The 14,868-nt window shown below is 44.8% G+C and overlaps 4 protein-coding genes across 4 annotated transcripts; 2 read left to right on the top strand and 2 right to left on the bottom strand.

The window, feature by feature from the left end:
* Positions 1-10,575: 10,575 nt before the first annotated feature.
* On the bottom strand, positions 10,576-11,011 carry DFJ58DRAFT_669716 (Homeodomain-like protein; the record flags this gene model as incomplete). The annotated part of the gene is made up of 2 exons (XM_041382805.1): positions 10,576-10,743; positions 10,793-11,011. 2 exons carry the CDS (start codon positions 11,009-11,011, stop codon positions 10,576-10,578), a joined length of 387 nt encoding a protein of 128 aa, XP_041237008.1.
* Positions 11,012-11,299: 288 nt separating this feature from the next.
* DFJ58DRAFT_818527 (uncharacterized protein) lies at positions 11,300-11,737 on the top strand (the record flags this gene model as incomplete). The annotated part of the gene is given in 3 exon segments (XM_041391865.1): positions 11,300-11,435; positions 11,446-11,643; positions 11,718-11,737. Coding segments are annotated over 2 exon segments (163 nt in total), but the record flags the coding sequence as incomplete, so codon positions are not given.
* A 210-nt stretch (positions 11,738-11,947) lies between these two features.
* DFJ58DRAFT_818518 (Alpha/Beta hydrolase protein) lies at positions 11,948-13,482 on the top strand. The gene is made up of 5 exons (XM_041391864.1): positions 11,948-12,058; positions 12,121-12,277; positions 12,366-12,560; positions 12,606-13,006; positions 13,068-13,482. The coding sequence occupies exons 3-5, from the start codon at positions 12,434-12,436 to the stop codon at positions 13,275-13,277; spliced, it is 738 nt and encodes a 245-aa protein (XP_041237006.1). The 5' UTR covers positions 11,948-12,058; positions 12,121-12,277; positions 12,366-12,433; the 3' UTR covers positions 13,278-13,482.
* Positions 13,483-13,670: 188 nt separating this feature from the next.
* On the bottom strand, positions 13,671-14,759 carry DFJ58DRAFT_917652 (uncharacterized protein; the record flags this gene model as incomplete). Its single annotated transcript, XM_041395540.1, has 5 exons — positions 14,684-14,759; positions 14,493-14,632; positions 14,271-14,442; positions 14,052-14,202; positions 13,671-13,891 (listed from the first exon to the last, which is right to left on the bottom strand). The coding sequence occupies exons 3-5, from the start codon at positions 14,310-14,312 to the stop codon at positions 13,671-13,673; spliced, it is 414 nt and encodes a 137-aa protein (XP_041237005.1). The 5' UTR covers positions 14,313-14,442; positions 14,493-14,632; positions 14,684-14,759.
* Between the last annotated feature and the right edge of the window lie 109 nt (positions 14,760-14,868).

The following is a 14,868-nucleotide window of genomic DNA, read 5'->3' as shown; positions in this document are numbered from 1 at the left end:
CAATTTTGACTCGGACGACGTTGTTTGATATTTTTTGCGTCTAGCCAGACCTTGTCTCCCTTTTGATACTGAGGTGCGTCTTTAACTCCTCGGTCATAGAAGCGTTTCATGTGTTCATTGACTATTTTCAGAGTGTTTTCTGCATCATCTCTTGCTTCTTTCATCTGATCTGCTCTCTCATTGACGGCGGGAATAGAGGATGTAGAGTTCGGAGATACGGTGAATTCGGGATTATATCCATAGAGGATTTTGAACGGACTGTGACCAGTTACTGTGACTGCATTGTTATGTGAAAATTCTGCTATCGGCAGCCAGGACACCCAATCATTCTGTCTATACAAAGCAAACATGCGCAAGTATTGTTCAACTTCTTGGTTTACACGTTCTGTTTGTCCGTCTGTTCTGGGATGATAGGAGGTCGATGCAGACCATTTCGTTCCTAATCTTTTTGATACTTGTCCCATAAATTTCGAGATGAACTGTGTCCCTCTATCTGAAATCACTTTCTTTGGTGTACCATGATGTTTCCATACATTTCTTAGAAATAGTTTGGCAATTCCCTTCGAGTCTACGTCTTTGTTGGTGGGAATGAAGTGCGATTGTTTCAAAAATCGATCAATGACAACAAATATACTGTCGCATCCTTCACTCTTTGGTAAATCCACTATCAGGTCGCATGAGATCGTTTGCCACGGTCCTTCTGGGACTTCATTTGGCTGTAAAGGTCCCGTTGGTCTACTTGGGAACACTTTCGTCTGTTTGCATCGGTCGCAACCATCTACGTAATCATGGACATACTTAGTCATTGAAGGCCACCAATAGTTTCTGGAAATCAATTCTAAGGTTTTGGCACGTCCCGGTGTCCTGCATGATTTGGGAATCATGCATGGACATGACTACTAGGTATCCCCCTAAAAGACAAAGTCTGTTAGCTTAGTCCTCAGACTAGTCAACCCATACCTTGGTATCAAACCTTGGTCCAATAGTTTCAGTTTTCCCTCAGTGATTCATGAATCCACCATGTTTTGAAGAAAAGTCATATGTGAGATGGGAATCACATAATGACCTAGTTGATATGAGAAGCAAAATGAAGGTTAATGTATTGCCTTTCATTTGGCTTATTCACTTTGGCTAGAGAAACCCATAGAGAAAAGTTCAAAGCCTAACAAAAACCTATCTAAAAAGCCCGCGTATTGTGTACTATTATTTGTTCCATTATTTCTGAGTTGTTTTCTCTAGTGTTTCTTTACTTTACTTTTCTATTAGGATGCTCTGACTAATCAGATGCTTCATAAAATTGTACCTACAGGGTATGATGTCATAATGATGTCATAGGACTTCACCTACACTCCTGCAGGTATTTTGGTTGAAAGATATGATATCATAGTGATGTCATAATGATGTCATGTTCCATGGAATTTGCTAGAACATTCCAATGACTCATAATGACTCATAGTGACTCATAGTGACTCAGAATGATGTCATTATCCCACCATGAATATTCTGGAATGTTCTTTTGCACCTGCTAGAACATTCTGCTCCAGTTTTTGGAATATTCTTCTCACATTCTGAAGTCATTACATCACCTTTTTACTTACATAATATTCCCACACAAAATGTATATAAGGAGAGCCCATTCTCCCCCAAAAAAAATAGATCTCCCACTTGTTGCATTCAAGAACTCCCACTTGAGCAAATTGAACTCTCACCTAAGAAGCTTCAGTCTGAACAAATTGCTGCTTGCAAAGCCCATTTCCTTTGTAAGAACTGTCCAGGCAAGTGCAGGGAAAGTGTTTCCCTTGAGATTACGTAAGTTTCTTGCGATAGAAACCCAGTTTTGTGAGACCAGTGTTCTCACCACGTAGTGTTTACTGACCAACACGAGCTTTGGTCAACATTGTTATTTGTGAGACCAGCGTTCTCACCAGGTATTTGTATATTGACCAACACGAGCTTTGGTCATTGTTGTTATTTGTCATTGTTTTTTTTTTTATTTGTCATTGTTGTTATTTGTGAGACCAGCGTTCTCACCAGGTATTTGTAGATTGACCAACACGAGCTTTGGTCCACGTAGTCACATTTGAGACCAGCTTCTCAACAGTTAACCATATATTCAGGAAACCAGTTCAAGTGTCTAGACGGTATATCCTAGACAATCCCATAGTTTCAATCAGAGATAATAAAGCTCCGGCTAAGTTAATCTGACTGATTGGTTTAGCGAGCCTCCCAAGAACTCACACGTTATCTACCACGAAAGAAGAAAAGTCGTAGACCGTGTTAATCGAGGACTGGCAAGAAGTCTTATCCAGTGTAATTGTGGTGTCATTACATTCTTACACGTTTTCATATAAGACCCTCGGTTATTAAGACACCGGGTGTCCAGCCGGTGGAGAATCGTGAAACAACTCCAATATTTCTCGGCGGATCTCTTTATCGTTTGGAACGTATACCAGTCCTCGGAATAACACCAATCCGTCCTCAACATTCCATTCTTCGATTCCTCTGCGCAATTGTACCGGTGTTGCCTTTAGCGTTTCTAACGCTTTCATTACTTCGGGCTCTCGTTCTGTGCTCTTTCTTATCTTCTTCATGAGCGAACTTTCTCCTTCTATGAGAATTTGGCCTCGTTTAGCAGCATTGACTTTGAAAAATTCCGGTTTCAACAAAATGCGGTCAGAATTATCGTTTTCTACCCCCCCTCTGTGGTCTTCTCTCCGAGATAGACGATCAGCTTTGTCATTGACTACACCAGGCTTATGTTGGAGCGTAAATTCATACTCCGCCAGGAATAAACTCCATCTGGCTTGCCTTCTTGTCAACTTCTGACTCGTCATAAAATACTCGAGATTCTTGTGATCCGTCCAGATCTCCACATGTTGGGGTTTTCCCTGCACATAGTGCCTCCACTCTTCCAACGCTCGAATGATTGCTAATAACTCTTTATCGTGGATGTCATAATTTCTTTCTGCATCGTTCATCGACTTCGAGTAATAAGCCACTGGGTGCCATAGGTCATCTTCCATTAGTTGAGATAAAACTGCTCCTGTTGCATAATCGGAAGCATCGGTTTCTATTTTCATTTTCTTCTCAACGTCTGGCATTACTAAGACGGGAGCTTCTGTAAAACGCTTCTTTAACTCATCGAAGGTGTTTTGCTGTCTCTCTGTCCAATCCCATTTGGCATCTTTTCTCAGCAAATCATTCATTGGTCTGGCAATGTCTGAAAACCCAAGTATAAATCTTCAATAGAAGTTGGCAAAGCCCATGAATGCTTGTATTTCTTTTACGCATTTGGGAACAGGCCATGTCAATACTCCTTCTACCTTGATGGGGTCCATAGACACACTGCCCTTTTCCACAATCAACCCAAGGAACTCGACTTTAGACTGTTCGAAGCTACATTTCTCAGGCTTCAAGTACAGGTCGTTCTCTTTTAACCATTTGAATACTTCTCGCACGACTTTCTGGTGTTGCTCTCTGTTTCCATTTGTAAAAACCAGGATGTCATCAATATAAACGACCACTGTTTTGCCGTCTATTAAGTCTCTGAATATCTCATTCATCATGGTCTGGAAAGTTGCTGGAGAGTTCGTCAACCCAAAATACATTATGGTTGGTTCGTGGTGACCAAAAGGCGTTTTGAAAGCTGCCTTCCATTCATCTCCTTCTTTCATCCGAATATTATTGTACCCCCATCGTACATCCATCTTGGAGTACATCGTGGCACCAGTAAGGGCATCAATCAGGTCTTGAGATCTCGGTAGCGGGTATGCATTTTTCACCGTCTTCTCATTAAGCCTTCTATAGTCCATTACAGGTCTCAGTTTGCCTTCTTTTTTGGCCACAAAGAAGAAAGGTGCTGCAACTGGAGATTGTGAATCTCTAATTCGTCCTAGTGCAGTCTCGGTTTTTAACCAATCTTTCAAGGTGTCCATCTCTTTTGGTGACAAAGGGTACGGTTTCGCGTTTGGAGGAAGATCATTGTCGTCTTTAAGATCCACAGCATGATCCCATTTCTTTCTTTCAGGGAATCGTTTGGACTCTTCTTCTGAGAACACTCCCAGGTAATCGTGAAGCCAGTCTGGAACCATCTCTTCTACAGACTTCTTCTTTTTCGTAGCTTCTTCTGCTACCTTCTGCTCCGTGGCAACCGAGGCTTTGTATCTAATCCATCTTTCAGGACTTTCCTCATCTTCCACCTCTTCACAGGTCGCCTTCTTCATCTCCATGTCTTCATCGTCATCCTCTTCTGTGGGAATCACATCTGGAATCACATCTGCCTGTTTTTGTGCTTTTCTGTTTTCTCTATTTTTTTGTCTTTGTTCCTTTTTCGTAATACATTTAAGCGGACACCTAGATAACGAAAACTGTCCTGCATTCCAGTCTATTTCTGGATTATGATATCTTAACCAGTCAATGCCGATAATAACATCATCGCTTCCCAAGTCTGTAACCATGAAGGCTGCTTTGTCTTCTACATGGTCACCGATTTTTAGACCTAGTTCAGCGAAATGAGTCATCGATCCAGCGGTGTTTAAAGAACCATCTATGTTTTTAACCGGAATAGGCCTTAATAATTTACGGCATATTACATCATTCTTTTTCACAAACTTCTCATTGATAAATAATGTTGATGCACCACAGTCCACAAGTGCTTTCACGTCTGCTTGTCGATCCTTTCCTTTCAAGGTAATCGGAATGTAAAAATGCTCTGATTTCGATCGCAAATATACTTCTGTTACATCCGAGAACGTAGATAAGATGGAGAAATGATTGTTCGGGTCCAAGTCCGCAGACTCTAACTCAGACCTCTCTAAAAAACCCTTATCTCCTTTGGCTTTGACATAGTCTTTAAACCATTGGGGCATCGAGTCTTCCTTTGGCACTTCAGTAGCCTTCACTTGCGCTTTTGGAGCGCCCTTGCAGTTTCTTGCCATATGACCTTCTTCACCATAACGATAGCAGTTGAAAGAACCAGTCTTTCCTTGAGGTTTGGGAGCTCCTCTCTGCTTATTGGCGTCAACGTCCATAGCATTACTGTCTCGGTTGGGACCAGCCCTTGGTTCGAAGTTTCTCGCAGCCCTGTTAGGGGTCCAGAAAGAAGTCTTCTTCTTCTCCGCATCTAACTCCTCGAAGTTTCGTCCTATTTGGATCGCATGCTCTATCAATTTCTGCATGTTGTCCTTGTCCTTGTAGGCGATGTGAGCGAGTTGTAATTTGACACGGTCTTGAAGTCCTGCCCTATACTTCTGTCGTAAGTCGTAATTGGAGAACTTGGTGTGTGCAGCTTTTTGTTTGAAAGTAGCTGTATACTCTGGAACGGAAGAAGATCCTTGTCTTAAGGAATCTAATTTTCGAACTGCCTTGCCTTCAAGGTCTTCTTGTGCCCACATGGCGGTGAAGTCTTCATCTAACTTCTTCATGGTGAGAGTTCCATCAGCATGTTCTTCAATGTAGGACTGCGCCCATTTAGCAGCAGATCCTTTCATGAACGAAAGCATGACTGAGATTCTTTGCCTTTCTGTGATGCTGGGCCATTGCGTCATATAGAGTGCTATTTGTGTTGCCCACATCTTGGCATCGATGGAATCTTTGTCACCTGTGAATTCTGTGGGTTTAGCCATTTTGATTGAGGCTGTGGCAGAGGCGGCGGATGATCCGAAGGATGGTGATGAGGTGAGTTTATCAATCTTGGCTTGTTGCATTTGAATCCGTAGAGCTAAATCTTCATTCTTCGTTGTTAGCTCGTCATTCTTGTTTTGCAAAACCGTAACTTGATTCTGCCATAACAGATTGTTTGCAGCAATTTGTTCCTGTACGTATTGCACAAATTCTTCGCTGCTGCTAGGCATTCTTGGTGGGGATGGTTCAGACATAGTACCAGTTGTTTTCTGGAACCCGATTTACTGATGTCTGTGAAGAGCTAGTCGTAATGGCTCTTCCGAGAAGGAAAGATGATGAAGGGAAGATGGGAAAAAGGAATACGTAAATGGAAAACTGAAGCGGTCCCCGAAATCTGATCGGATCTACCTCGTACTTCAGGGTCAAAGGGTCCTGGTAAAACCCAACTGACTCTTCCCTAGATACTGACTAGAAAGATTTGTACGTAACAACTATACTCTCCAAGTGGGAAAACTAGAATGCCAAGGTGCTCTTCCAGCCAAAGCTTACAAGCGACCGAGTCTGGACTAGGAAATTCCTCTAAATACTCGGATAGAGTAGCCTACATATCATACGAAGAAAAGGTGATAGGTGAAAAGGAAATTATAGTAACGTTGAGCAGGCAGGGTCTTGGGCCAGCACTCAAAGTTGTAGTGACACGCCTAATGTCGTGAACACCTCCGTATACTGGCGGCTGCAGTGTAAGGCAGGGCCTGGTATAGGACTACTAACTACGAAAGCGGATAGGTATGAATGTGCTCAAATGAGCAAAGGGGAGAGTGATAGAATCAAAGGTCGCAGCTGTTAAGCTGGGCAATGTAAAATGTGTAACGGTTCTGTTTGATTGAAGATCGCGAATAATCGCAAGATGCTCAGATCAAAGAGAAAAAGGTGCAAGCGGTAATGCGTGGAGTCGGAGTCCCCTATAGTTCAAACCTAATGTCACAACCCTTATAACGAATTAACGCAGGGGCAGAGACTAGGACTCAAACAAGGATATCACAACAAGGAGGAAAGGATAGCAGGGACGTCTTAGGATTGCTAGCAGTAAGCTAATACAAAAGAGGTTTGAACTGAAGAACTACTGACTACAACGAGCTACCTATATACATATATTGAAGCGGAGACTGAATCTGAATCTGAACTAACTAGCCAATCATTAAATAGAAAAGGGAATCGTATGATGATCTAAATATAACTACACCTATGATGTCATGAAATGTGTTGCAGCTGTGCAAGAGTTCTCGAAGGTTCTAGAGTCACGTGATTTAATCGCCTGTGAAAGGAAGTCGAAATCGGGAATGTCGGAGATAAGAGTAGTGGGCGCTAATGGAATAGAGAAGTTCGGAAATGTAAAGGATGGATTCAGGTTAGGGTTTGTGAAGGTTATTGGTACAGACGCTGACTGAGCGTTAACAACGGGCGCTAATGTCGGGCGCTTAACAGGTGTTTTATGAGTGTTCAGGAAAGAATAATGATTTGTATTTGGAATTCGTGACACTTTCTCACACTTTCGCATTTCGCGTTCCCGCACGCGTGCTTAGCGCGTTTCTCGCACTTAAGCGCACTCCATCGCGCATCATCCAGGAGCATCCATCCATCGTCCAACCAGTTCCTAGGTGTGTCCCTTTTCATTATCAGACCATATTTAGCCTATTACACTTTGTATTTCGTTATGCACCCTTACTTTACATCATTTTACCTCACTTACATACTAAGAGCGCTCCCTATTCGGCTCCAAGCCCTGGGAGAGCGCTTAGGTAGAACTTACATACTTTCATGTTGGTTTTACACCAGAGCTTACTACCACATCTTTCTACCACCATGTACTTGGCAGTTAGTTCCATGCAATGCATGCGTCCGTCGTCGTCTTAAGGCCCTAGCATCAGTCTAAAGCTAGTGCCAGTATCAGTATCCATCTATATCCGCGCTTTTCACCATATTATCGTCTCTCTATACTTGTGCGCTGCTCGCACTACCATTCCAGTTCTCTGCGCATTTCCACCTTTCGCACTTTCGCCTCCCCGCGCTTCGCGCATTTTCGCGTTTCACTTTCCTGCGCGCGCCTTCAGCGCATTTCTCACGCTTACATCGCCCTTTTGTCGCCTTTGACCAGGGTTGATCAGCATCATTTCGTGGATCCTTGCTTTCTTTGCTTCCCTTAAGGGTCGAACATATCGCACGGCATATCAAGACCCAACATAGAGAGTGTTTGCTTGTCATCTGACTTGCAGTCACCTTTGTTGTGTTACCCACACCGGTTCTCTAGGAAATTCAGAGAACTGAGAACCGGACTTATGGTCCAGTTCTCTCAGTAAGCAGAACCGTGGACCGGACCATCAGTTCGGTCCAATAATGGTCCGGTTCCTGTTCAGCAAGGGTTCGAACCAAGAACCGGACCAAAAAAAGACGACAAAAAATTTCCTAAGTTGCAAACATAGCTAGGTACAAAAATCAAACAAACAGGTAAACTAGTACTACATTAGTGCATCATCTTCGTCATCTTTCATCGTCCGTCGCTGCATCATTAATCTCTGCCACGCCCATCGACGCTAGCGCCCAGAAATGTCCCTTATTTTGCTGGATTGACATAAATTGCAAGGACTGCACTTGGGGGGCTCTGCGTGAGCATCAGTCATTTTCCTGGATTTGATAATATGACTCACCTACATGGCAGAAATTTCCTTTCTGCACAGTGAGTTGTGTTTATGCTTTCACATCATATGGCTGTTGGCACCGATGTGCGAGTTATCAGTGATTTGTAGAGCCACTAGTAAAACATTGGTGGAGTTAGCGTCATTTTCGTTCGATTGGGAAATGTTAGATATGACGTGGAAGGATATCTATTACCGCGCAGATCAATGTCGGTGACTGTTGCTCCTTTGCAGATGGGCCTGAGCCTTTAGATAGTAGAATTGTAAGTATATGCGCACGATGGACACAATAAAAACACACCTAGGCCTTGACTTTTGACTTTGATTGTTTCTCAAACAGCATTCAATAGGATTTGGATAGACCCACTCGAGGAGTGGAACTGGCTGCTTGCTAAAGAATCAAGAGACAACTGTGGGGCGTCAGAGTCGGTGCTTGTGCGGGGAAGGTTCATGAGTGTTTCAGGGACTGGTAGTGAGATGGGGTGAATGTTTTTGAATTAGTACGCAGGGAGACTAGGAATAGATGGACTCTTCTCCCCACCGCACACTCGATCTCAGTAGTGCTGTCAAGATCATAGCGGCTGGGGAAAGTCTGTTTGTTCCTGATGCCATCGCTGAAAGATGGCTGTTTCCAGGACCCTAGAGAAGTACTTGATCACTCAAGTGGCGCCTGTAGACCCATTCAGCAACCCTGTTTATCCTAGCTGCTCCAGGGTTACGCACTGAGTACCTCTAGCAGGACTTTGGCTCATTGATGAGGCTGCTTCATTGACCCCAAGCCGACTCGGTGCTGCAGTGCCATCGACCACATTCGAATTGGGATGACAAGGGCAAATAGTGAGAAGGTATTAAGAATGACACTTGACAAGCCAGAAAAGCTACACACCAGTTCTGAACCTTGATGACAGTGTAGCCATTTTTGCTCGATTCTATAGCAGTATCCCATGCACCTTTGGCCTGTAAAGTATCAAGATCACAGATGCTGCATTCCCCACATTGCAAGTCCTTACCTTGTATGCTGAATCATAAAACACTGATGCAAGTTTCTGAATCGTTGGTGAAGCAACATAAAACGCATAAAACATGCACCTCTGCAGCTTAGAGCAAGACACCCATAATCCCTCCAAAGTCCATCTTGACTACGCCTAATGCCGGCGGATAGTTACAGCCTCGCTTGACAAGATGCTTCATCTGTGGGACTTGAAGACAGGTGATGTTGAAGAAGATGGAGGGACATAGCAGCCAGGTGTGTGCATTAGCGGTATCACGAAATAGGCAATTGATAGCAAGCGGCAAAGGCTTGACAATACGAAAGGATTCTCACAGCTGTGCCGCATTACATATGCCGTGTCACAGACGTGTCACGAGCGCAGCAGGACTGCGTCAATTTTAGAGATCGAAATTTTCATACCATCCCTTTGCCCGACAATCAGTTTGAACCAGGTTCGAGAATTCTGCAAGTCCTCAAACCGTGGACCGGACCGACAGTTCGGTTCCCCCTATTCCCCGAACTTTGAACCGGACTTTGGTCAGGTTCGAACCGCGGTTCAGGACCGGACCTGGCCATCACTACCCACAGCAGGCTATAAGGATCACAGGTCATTTCGCCTGTTAATTCACCTCTGGCATAGTTACAGTTCTGCCTTATCCAAGCTTTGAGGGCCGAAAAGGCTTCTTCGATAGGGTTGAAGTTGGGAGAATAAGGTGGCAGATAAACAAGGCGCATCCCCCTGATAAAAGATCAATGGTCAATGACACTACTCAAACAGTGACATTGGGATAACATACCTTCGCCAGATCATCTCTTTGAGATATGCCGACTTGTGTATGCTAGCATTGTCCATCACGATAACGGAGTTCTTCTGAGGGTATTGGTTCATATTGTCGAGTAAACCCTCTATGAATTCATTGAATGTCACTGCAGTATATGAATGATCTTGGATATCGAGATGTAAGATGCCATAGTGAGATAGCAGGAAGAATAGAATATCTGAAAAGACAAACTACTGTCAAGACACCCTCATTAACAAATTTTCAACATGCCTTTGACCTCAAATGAAATAATCACGCCGACGAGCACGCACTCCCGTCAGTGACCATGCATTTGGGCGCTTAGTTGTAATTCGGTTACAGGCAGATTCATCTACGAAGACGAGCTGGTCAGGACAGAAATTTTCAGCAATAAAAATTTGATATTGGTCACGTTTGTCTTCATTGCACTCGATTGCAGCTCGAGTCACCTGTGTGACACTGTCAGAATTTACATGCACAAACATATTTTACATACATGCTTGTGAGTCAATCCATGCCTATGTAGTGTTTGTTCGATGGTGGCAAGGGACACCTCAATATCCCTCACCTCCCGTAGAGCACTTTGTAGTTCAGATAGAAATATGTCAGGAGTGAGTTCGACACATGAAATAAGGTACTGTCACAGTTAGGTATCAAATTCAAAATACTTTTGTGCCTTCACTTACTGCAACGTCCTGTGCTGTAAGTAGACAAGGACGACCACTTTCCAGAGGCTTTCGAACAACAGAGCCCGTGAGTTGTGAGAGCCGAAGAACTCTATTGACTGTTTGATGGCTGGATCCTGTCACTTGCGCTATGGCCTTCAATGTCATGCCATGTGTGGACATAACAAACCACTGCTGCTTCGCAGCATCTGGTATATGTCGCTGGTTTCCGTGCATCATGATGATGGTCGGCAGTCATCATAGTACTAGTATTCCACAAGCAAGTTACAAAAGTAGCTAGTGCGCGCGCCTCTGTTTGGTGTCGCTCCAACAACAAACAAAAGCGGCTAAGTGAGTTTTCCAGATTCTGGTCTATCGATATGAAAATAGCTGTAAGGCATGCCAACTAAAAATACAATTTTCCGACATGTGACGCGAACCGAACAAACTCTGCTCAAGTCATGCTTGAACTGGCTCATTACTAATTTACCATGGACGGAGTCACGGCAGCGAAATAAGGCTGTTTGGTACACTGCGGCTAATGAAACGGACGACTGATGTTGAACAACTAGCAGCATTTCCGATCGACGAGGAGATAGGTACCTTCAAGTTTGGGCGCGACCCGGCGTGCAATGTTCATCTCTATTACCCCGAGATCAGTGCTCTGCACGTGAAGATTGTGTTTCTGGAAAGACAGGTGCATGGTTTATTTGCCTATAACACCTGCATAAACTGACACATTGAGAAATAAACCATTTGCGTTGGCAGGCTTTCAATCCTCGTCTTTGGCGAAGCAGGCCTCACCATCGACGGCTGTTAATGAAGTAAAGACCAGATTCCGGAGGGCACGAGTGAGTAAGAATGGGAAGATGGTGAGTTATTGGCTGAGATTACTAGTTCTTATTACCTCCCATGTGAATAGAAGACGGCACGATATGTTTATCAGTGCTGACGACTTCAAATAACACAATTTGATGTCAAGGTGAATGTGCAAACATGGTGTGCAAGCAGCGATATGACTTGCTATTGTAGTGGAAGGGTCCGCGACATTCATGACTGCAGGTGAGGGTCATCGCTTGTATTTCATGAGAAGTGTTCGCTGGTGTCAGGGTCATTTCAAGGTCTCACCGAAGTGGCTATACAGTCACTTTCTTGATGACTCCTAGATGGCATTTTGATGGCGTAGCTATCCGTTTCGCAGCATGCCGTGAGAAGGTAGGGAGGAGATGCAAAATGTTTTGCAGCGCTAACATAGAAGCCGGGCTGGTCCGGGCTGCCCCTCTGGCAGTGAAGCAGACTTATGATCCTATTTCGAGAGTGGGGAGATCAATTTTTCCTCCGTGTACCTGAGTTGACCCCAGTGGTTATCGCATTTCAGCAGATACGTCATATCACTGCAACCGGTTTGCCGTCAGCCGCATGGCGCTTTCCTTCGATGAAGGGGTTATTCGTGGCATCCCTTAACACAGGGATAAGACCTTGTCTGAGTGTCATATGGCTATTCCGGTCAGTATGTGCTGTATGCCCCTTAAATGCACAATTTTCCCTGCGTGCTACTTCCCCTTCTAGCACCTCCCTCGATCTTGGAAGTCAGACTTGAATTCCGAATTTCTCCACTCATACGTCCGCTAGCAGAATTCTGATCATCCAGGCCATACCAGCATGTACCCATCAATTTCGGCAACCCAGTGGGGTTCTCCCACTGCTCCCAGGAAAGCTCTGCTTATTCATAGGTTGACTTCGTGCTCGAGTGCATGGGAGGGCGTCGCTCAGCTATTAGTAGCAGAAGGTCAGGTTTTGTGATACTATGGCGATCATGCTCTGTTTTCAACAGGCTTTCACAGGGTTCTTTGTCGTGGCTCCGAATCTCCTTGGCATGCATGGAGACGGGGCACCGACTACCGCATATCCACCCTTGCAGAGGACCTCCGACCATACTTCATCAACGACACGTCCTACGATGTGGTTATAGGTCGTTCTCTTGGAGGCACAGTGGCCCTTTCGCTCTTGCCATTCTTGCCCAAAACGAAAGAAGTCACTGTCATACTCCTTGATCCCCCCCTCGAAAGGGAGGGGACAGCAGAAATGGATAAAAGTTGGTTTCTGGAAGCAATTGCAAATGTCAAAACCGCCGAGGAGCTGGTTGGTGAGTTTGGTTGGTCACGACGTGACTGCGTGTTAGCCGCACTAGGAGTTTCGATGTGCGACCGCACCACTATCGACGGAATCTTCTCTGTAATATTGCAGTTATGGACATGGCGAATGTTGCTGACACTTCTGCCGTTGTTGTGAACAGCATAACAGGCCGTGGTCTTTCAGTGGCCTCTTCAAAAACATCCCCCCTCATGTGAAAGTCACCGTGCTGGTATCAGATCCGAAGGCTGGCGCTGTTTGTCATGTGGAGCACGTCCCTCGTGACATTGAGAGACTGAATGTCAGAGTTCTTCCGGGCATTGGCCACTGCATTCACTACGAGTGTCCAGAAGCTATCATGGACGCAATCTAACTACCGAGAGCGAAGCTTTGAGCCGTGCGAAGGAGAGGCAGTGTTTCATGGTCTAGTTTGTGTCTACGATTTTCTGTTGGAACTTAGCCTCTGTTCGTACATGGGGTGTCGCAAGGCATACAGTAGTCCAACTATGTCAAGATATCAGCCTCAAGTTTGAAAGAAAAGTACCATGGTCCCTTGCCACTGCTGCAGCTCAACTTCACTGGGGTCGACTTAGGCGTTTTGCCTCTCTACCATTGCCTCGATCTCTGGCTTGAGACTCGCCCAAAGGCTGTCGATAGTTATCATTGATTGAGTTGTAAGTAAAATCGTGGATGAGCTTCGGCGAAATATCTCAGCAGCTCTTCGTCCGTGAAGACGGTGGACTGGGGATTTTTCCCTCATTTCATATCATGCAAAAAATTCCACCAAGACCTCAGATATCTCACCCACCCGATGTTCTCCATTTTCGCCGAAATAATAGCCCTCGCATTCATGACCTGTATCATCTGCTCCCTTCGTCGCAGCATCAAAAACGGAGGTGTGCAGCGTTTCCACGCCATCGATATGAATACTAGGCCATAGATTCAGCCCTTCTCCGATAACTCCACTCAGCTTTCTGTCAAGGCTGGCTTTAATGAGACCGGGAATTTTCTTGGAGTACGGATTCTGGACGCCAGGTGAGACCAATGGTGTATTCACAACGCCATATGTCCGCACATAACCATGTTCCCAAGTGTTTGTCGTGACACATGAACAAAAAAGATAGACAGGAAAAGCACCAAGAATTACCTTCTTTATCAGCAGCAACGACTTCGAGATCAACTTCACGATGCGTTTGCGTCTTGGGTAGCGACTCGCTCATTGGGATGTCTACGTCGGGATAAATGTCATCCATAGCGTAGTTCCCGGCGGCATCTTCTATCAGGACACCAGTTCCAGACTACGTAGAAAAATATTAGTGTCACTTCCTGAAGGTAACGGGGAAATGGTATAGGCTAATATACATACTGTGTGAATAAGAATGGGAACTGTATAATATAGCATGTTCATGGTCTCTTTTCAGTCCCAAGAGGATCGCTCTGGCTGCATAAAAGACATCAGCATTAGCTATGATACATCGGACAATCAGTTAGAAGTTCGAGGTTCAACACGGACGTAGGCCAAGACCACGTCCGCTTTGCTGGCAAGCGATGTCAGCCTGAGAGTATGGAAATCGCTATTGGTACCAACAACAACTGTGACGCCGACACTATTGAACAGCGCGACCTTCTCCGAATCAGGGGAGCGAATAAGTGCAGTTATTTATCAGATCTAGCCTGAGGGTGGGATAGCCGCAATGCAGGCACAGCAGATCCAGTAATAATATTAGCCTGCTCGGATTGATAGTTAACTGAGTTAAATTTCGACTGGCGAGAACACACCAGTAGCTCCCGTTACAGAAATATGGATTTTGACATGATCAGCCGTGAAGTTTCTTGAGTATGTCACGACTTCAAAGCTTGGCTATATATAGACATTCCTTTTATCTGCAGGCGTCTCCGAAGACCAATGGAGTACCTGTACGCATTGTGCCTGCCGAATCCCGATGATTCGTACTATGCCGCGG

Source organism: Suillus subalutaceus, assembly GCF_016647625.1.
Source record: "Suillus subalutaceus strain FC151 chromosome Unknown DFJ58scaffold_196, whole genome shotgun sequence".
Lineage (NCBI taxonomy): Eukaryota > Fungi > Basidiomycota > Agaricomycetes > Boletales > Suillaceae > Suillus > Suillus subalutaceus.
This window is presented reverse-complemented; position numbering and strand designations above follow the sequence as displayed.

What these genes read in the sequence shown, in the direction of transcription:
- DFJ58DRAFT_818518 (XM_041391864.1), top strand. Translation starts at nt 12,434, where the DNA reads ATGTACCCATCAATTTCGGCAACCCAGTGGGGTTCTCCCACTGCTCCC. An exon ending in TCAGCTATTAGTAGCAGAAG is followed by an intron (nt 12,561 to 12,605) that starts GTCAGGTTTTGT and finishes TGTTTTCAACAG; the next exon opens with GCTTTCACAGGGTTCTTTGT. An exon ending in CTATCGACGGAATCTTCTCT is followed by an intron (nt 13,007 to 13,067) that starts GTAATATTGCAG and finishes TGTTGTGAACAG; the next exon opens with CATAACAGGCCGTGGTCTTT.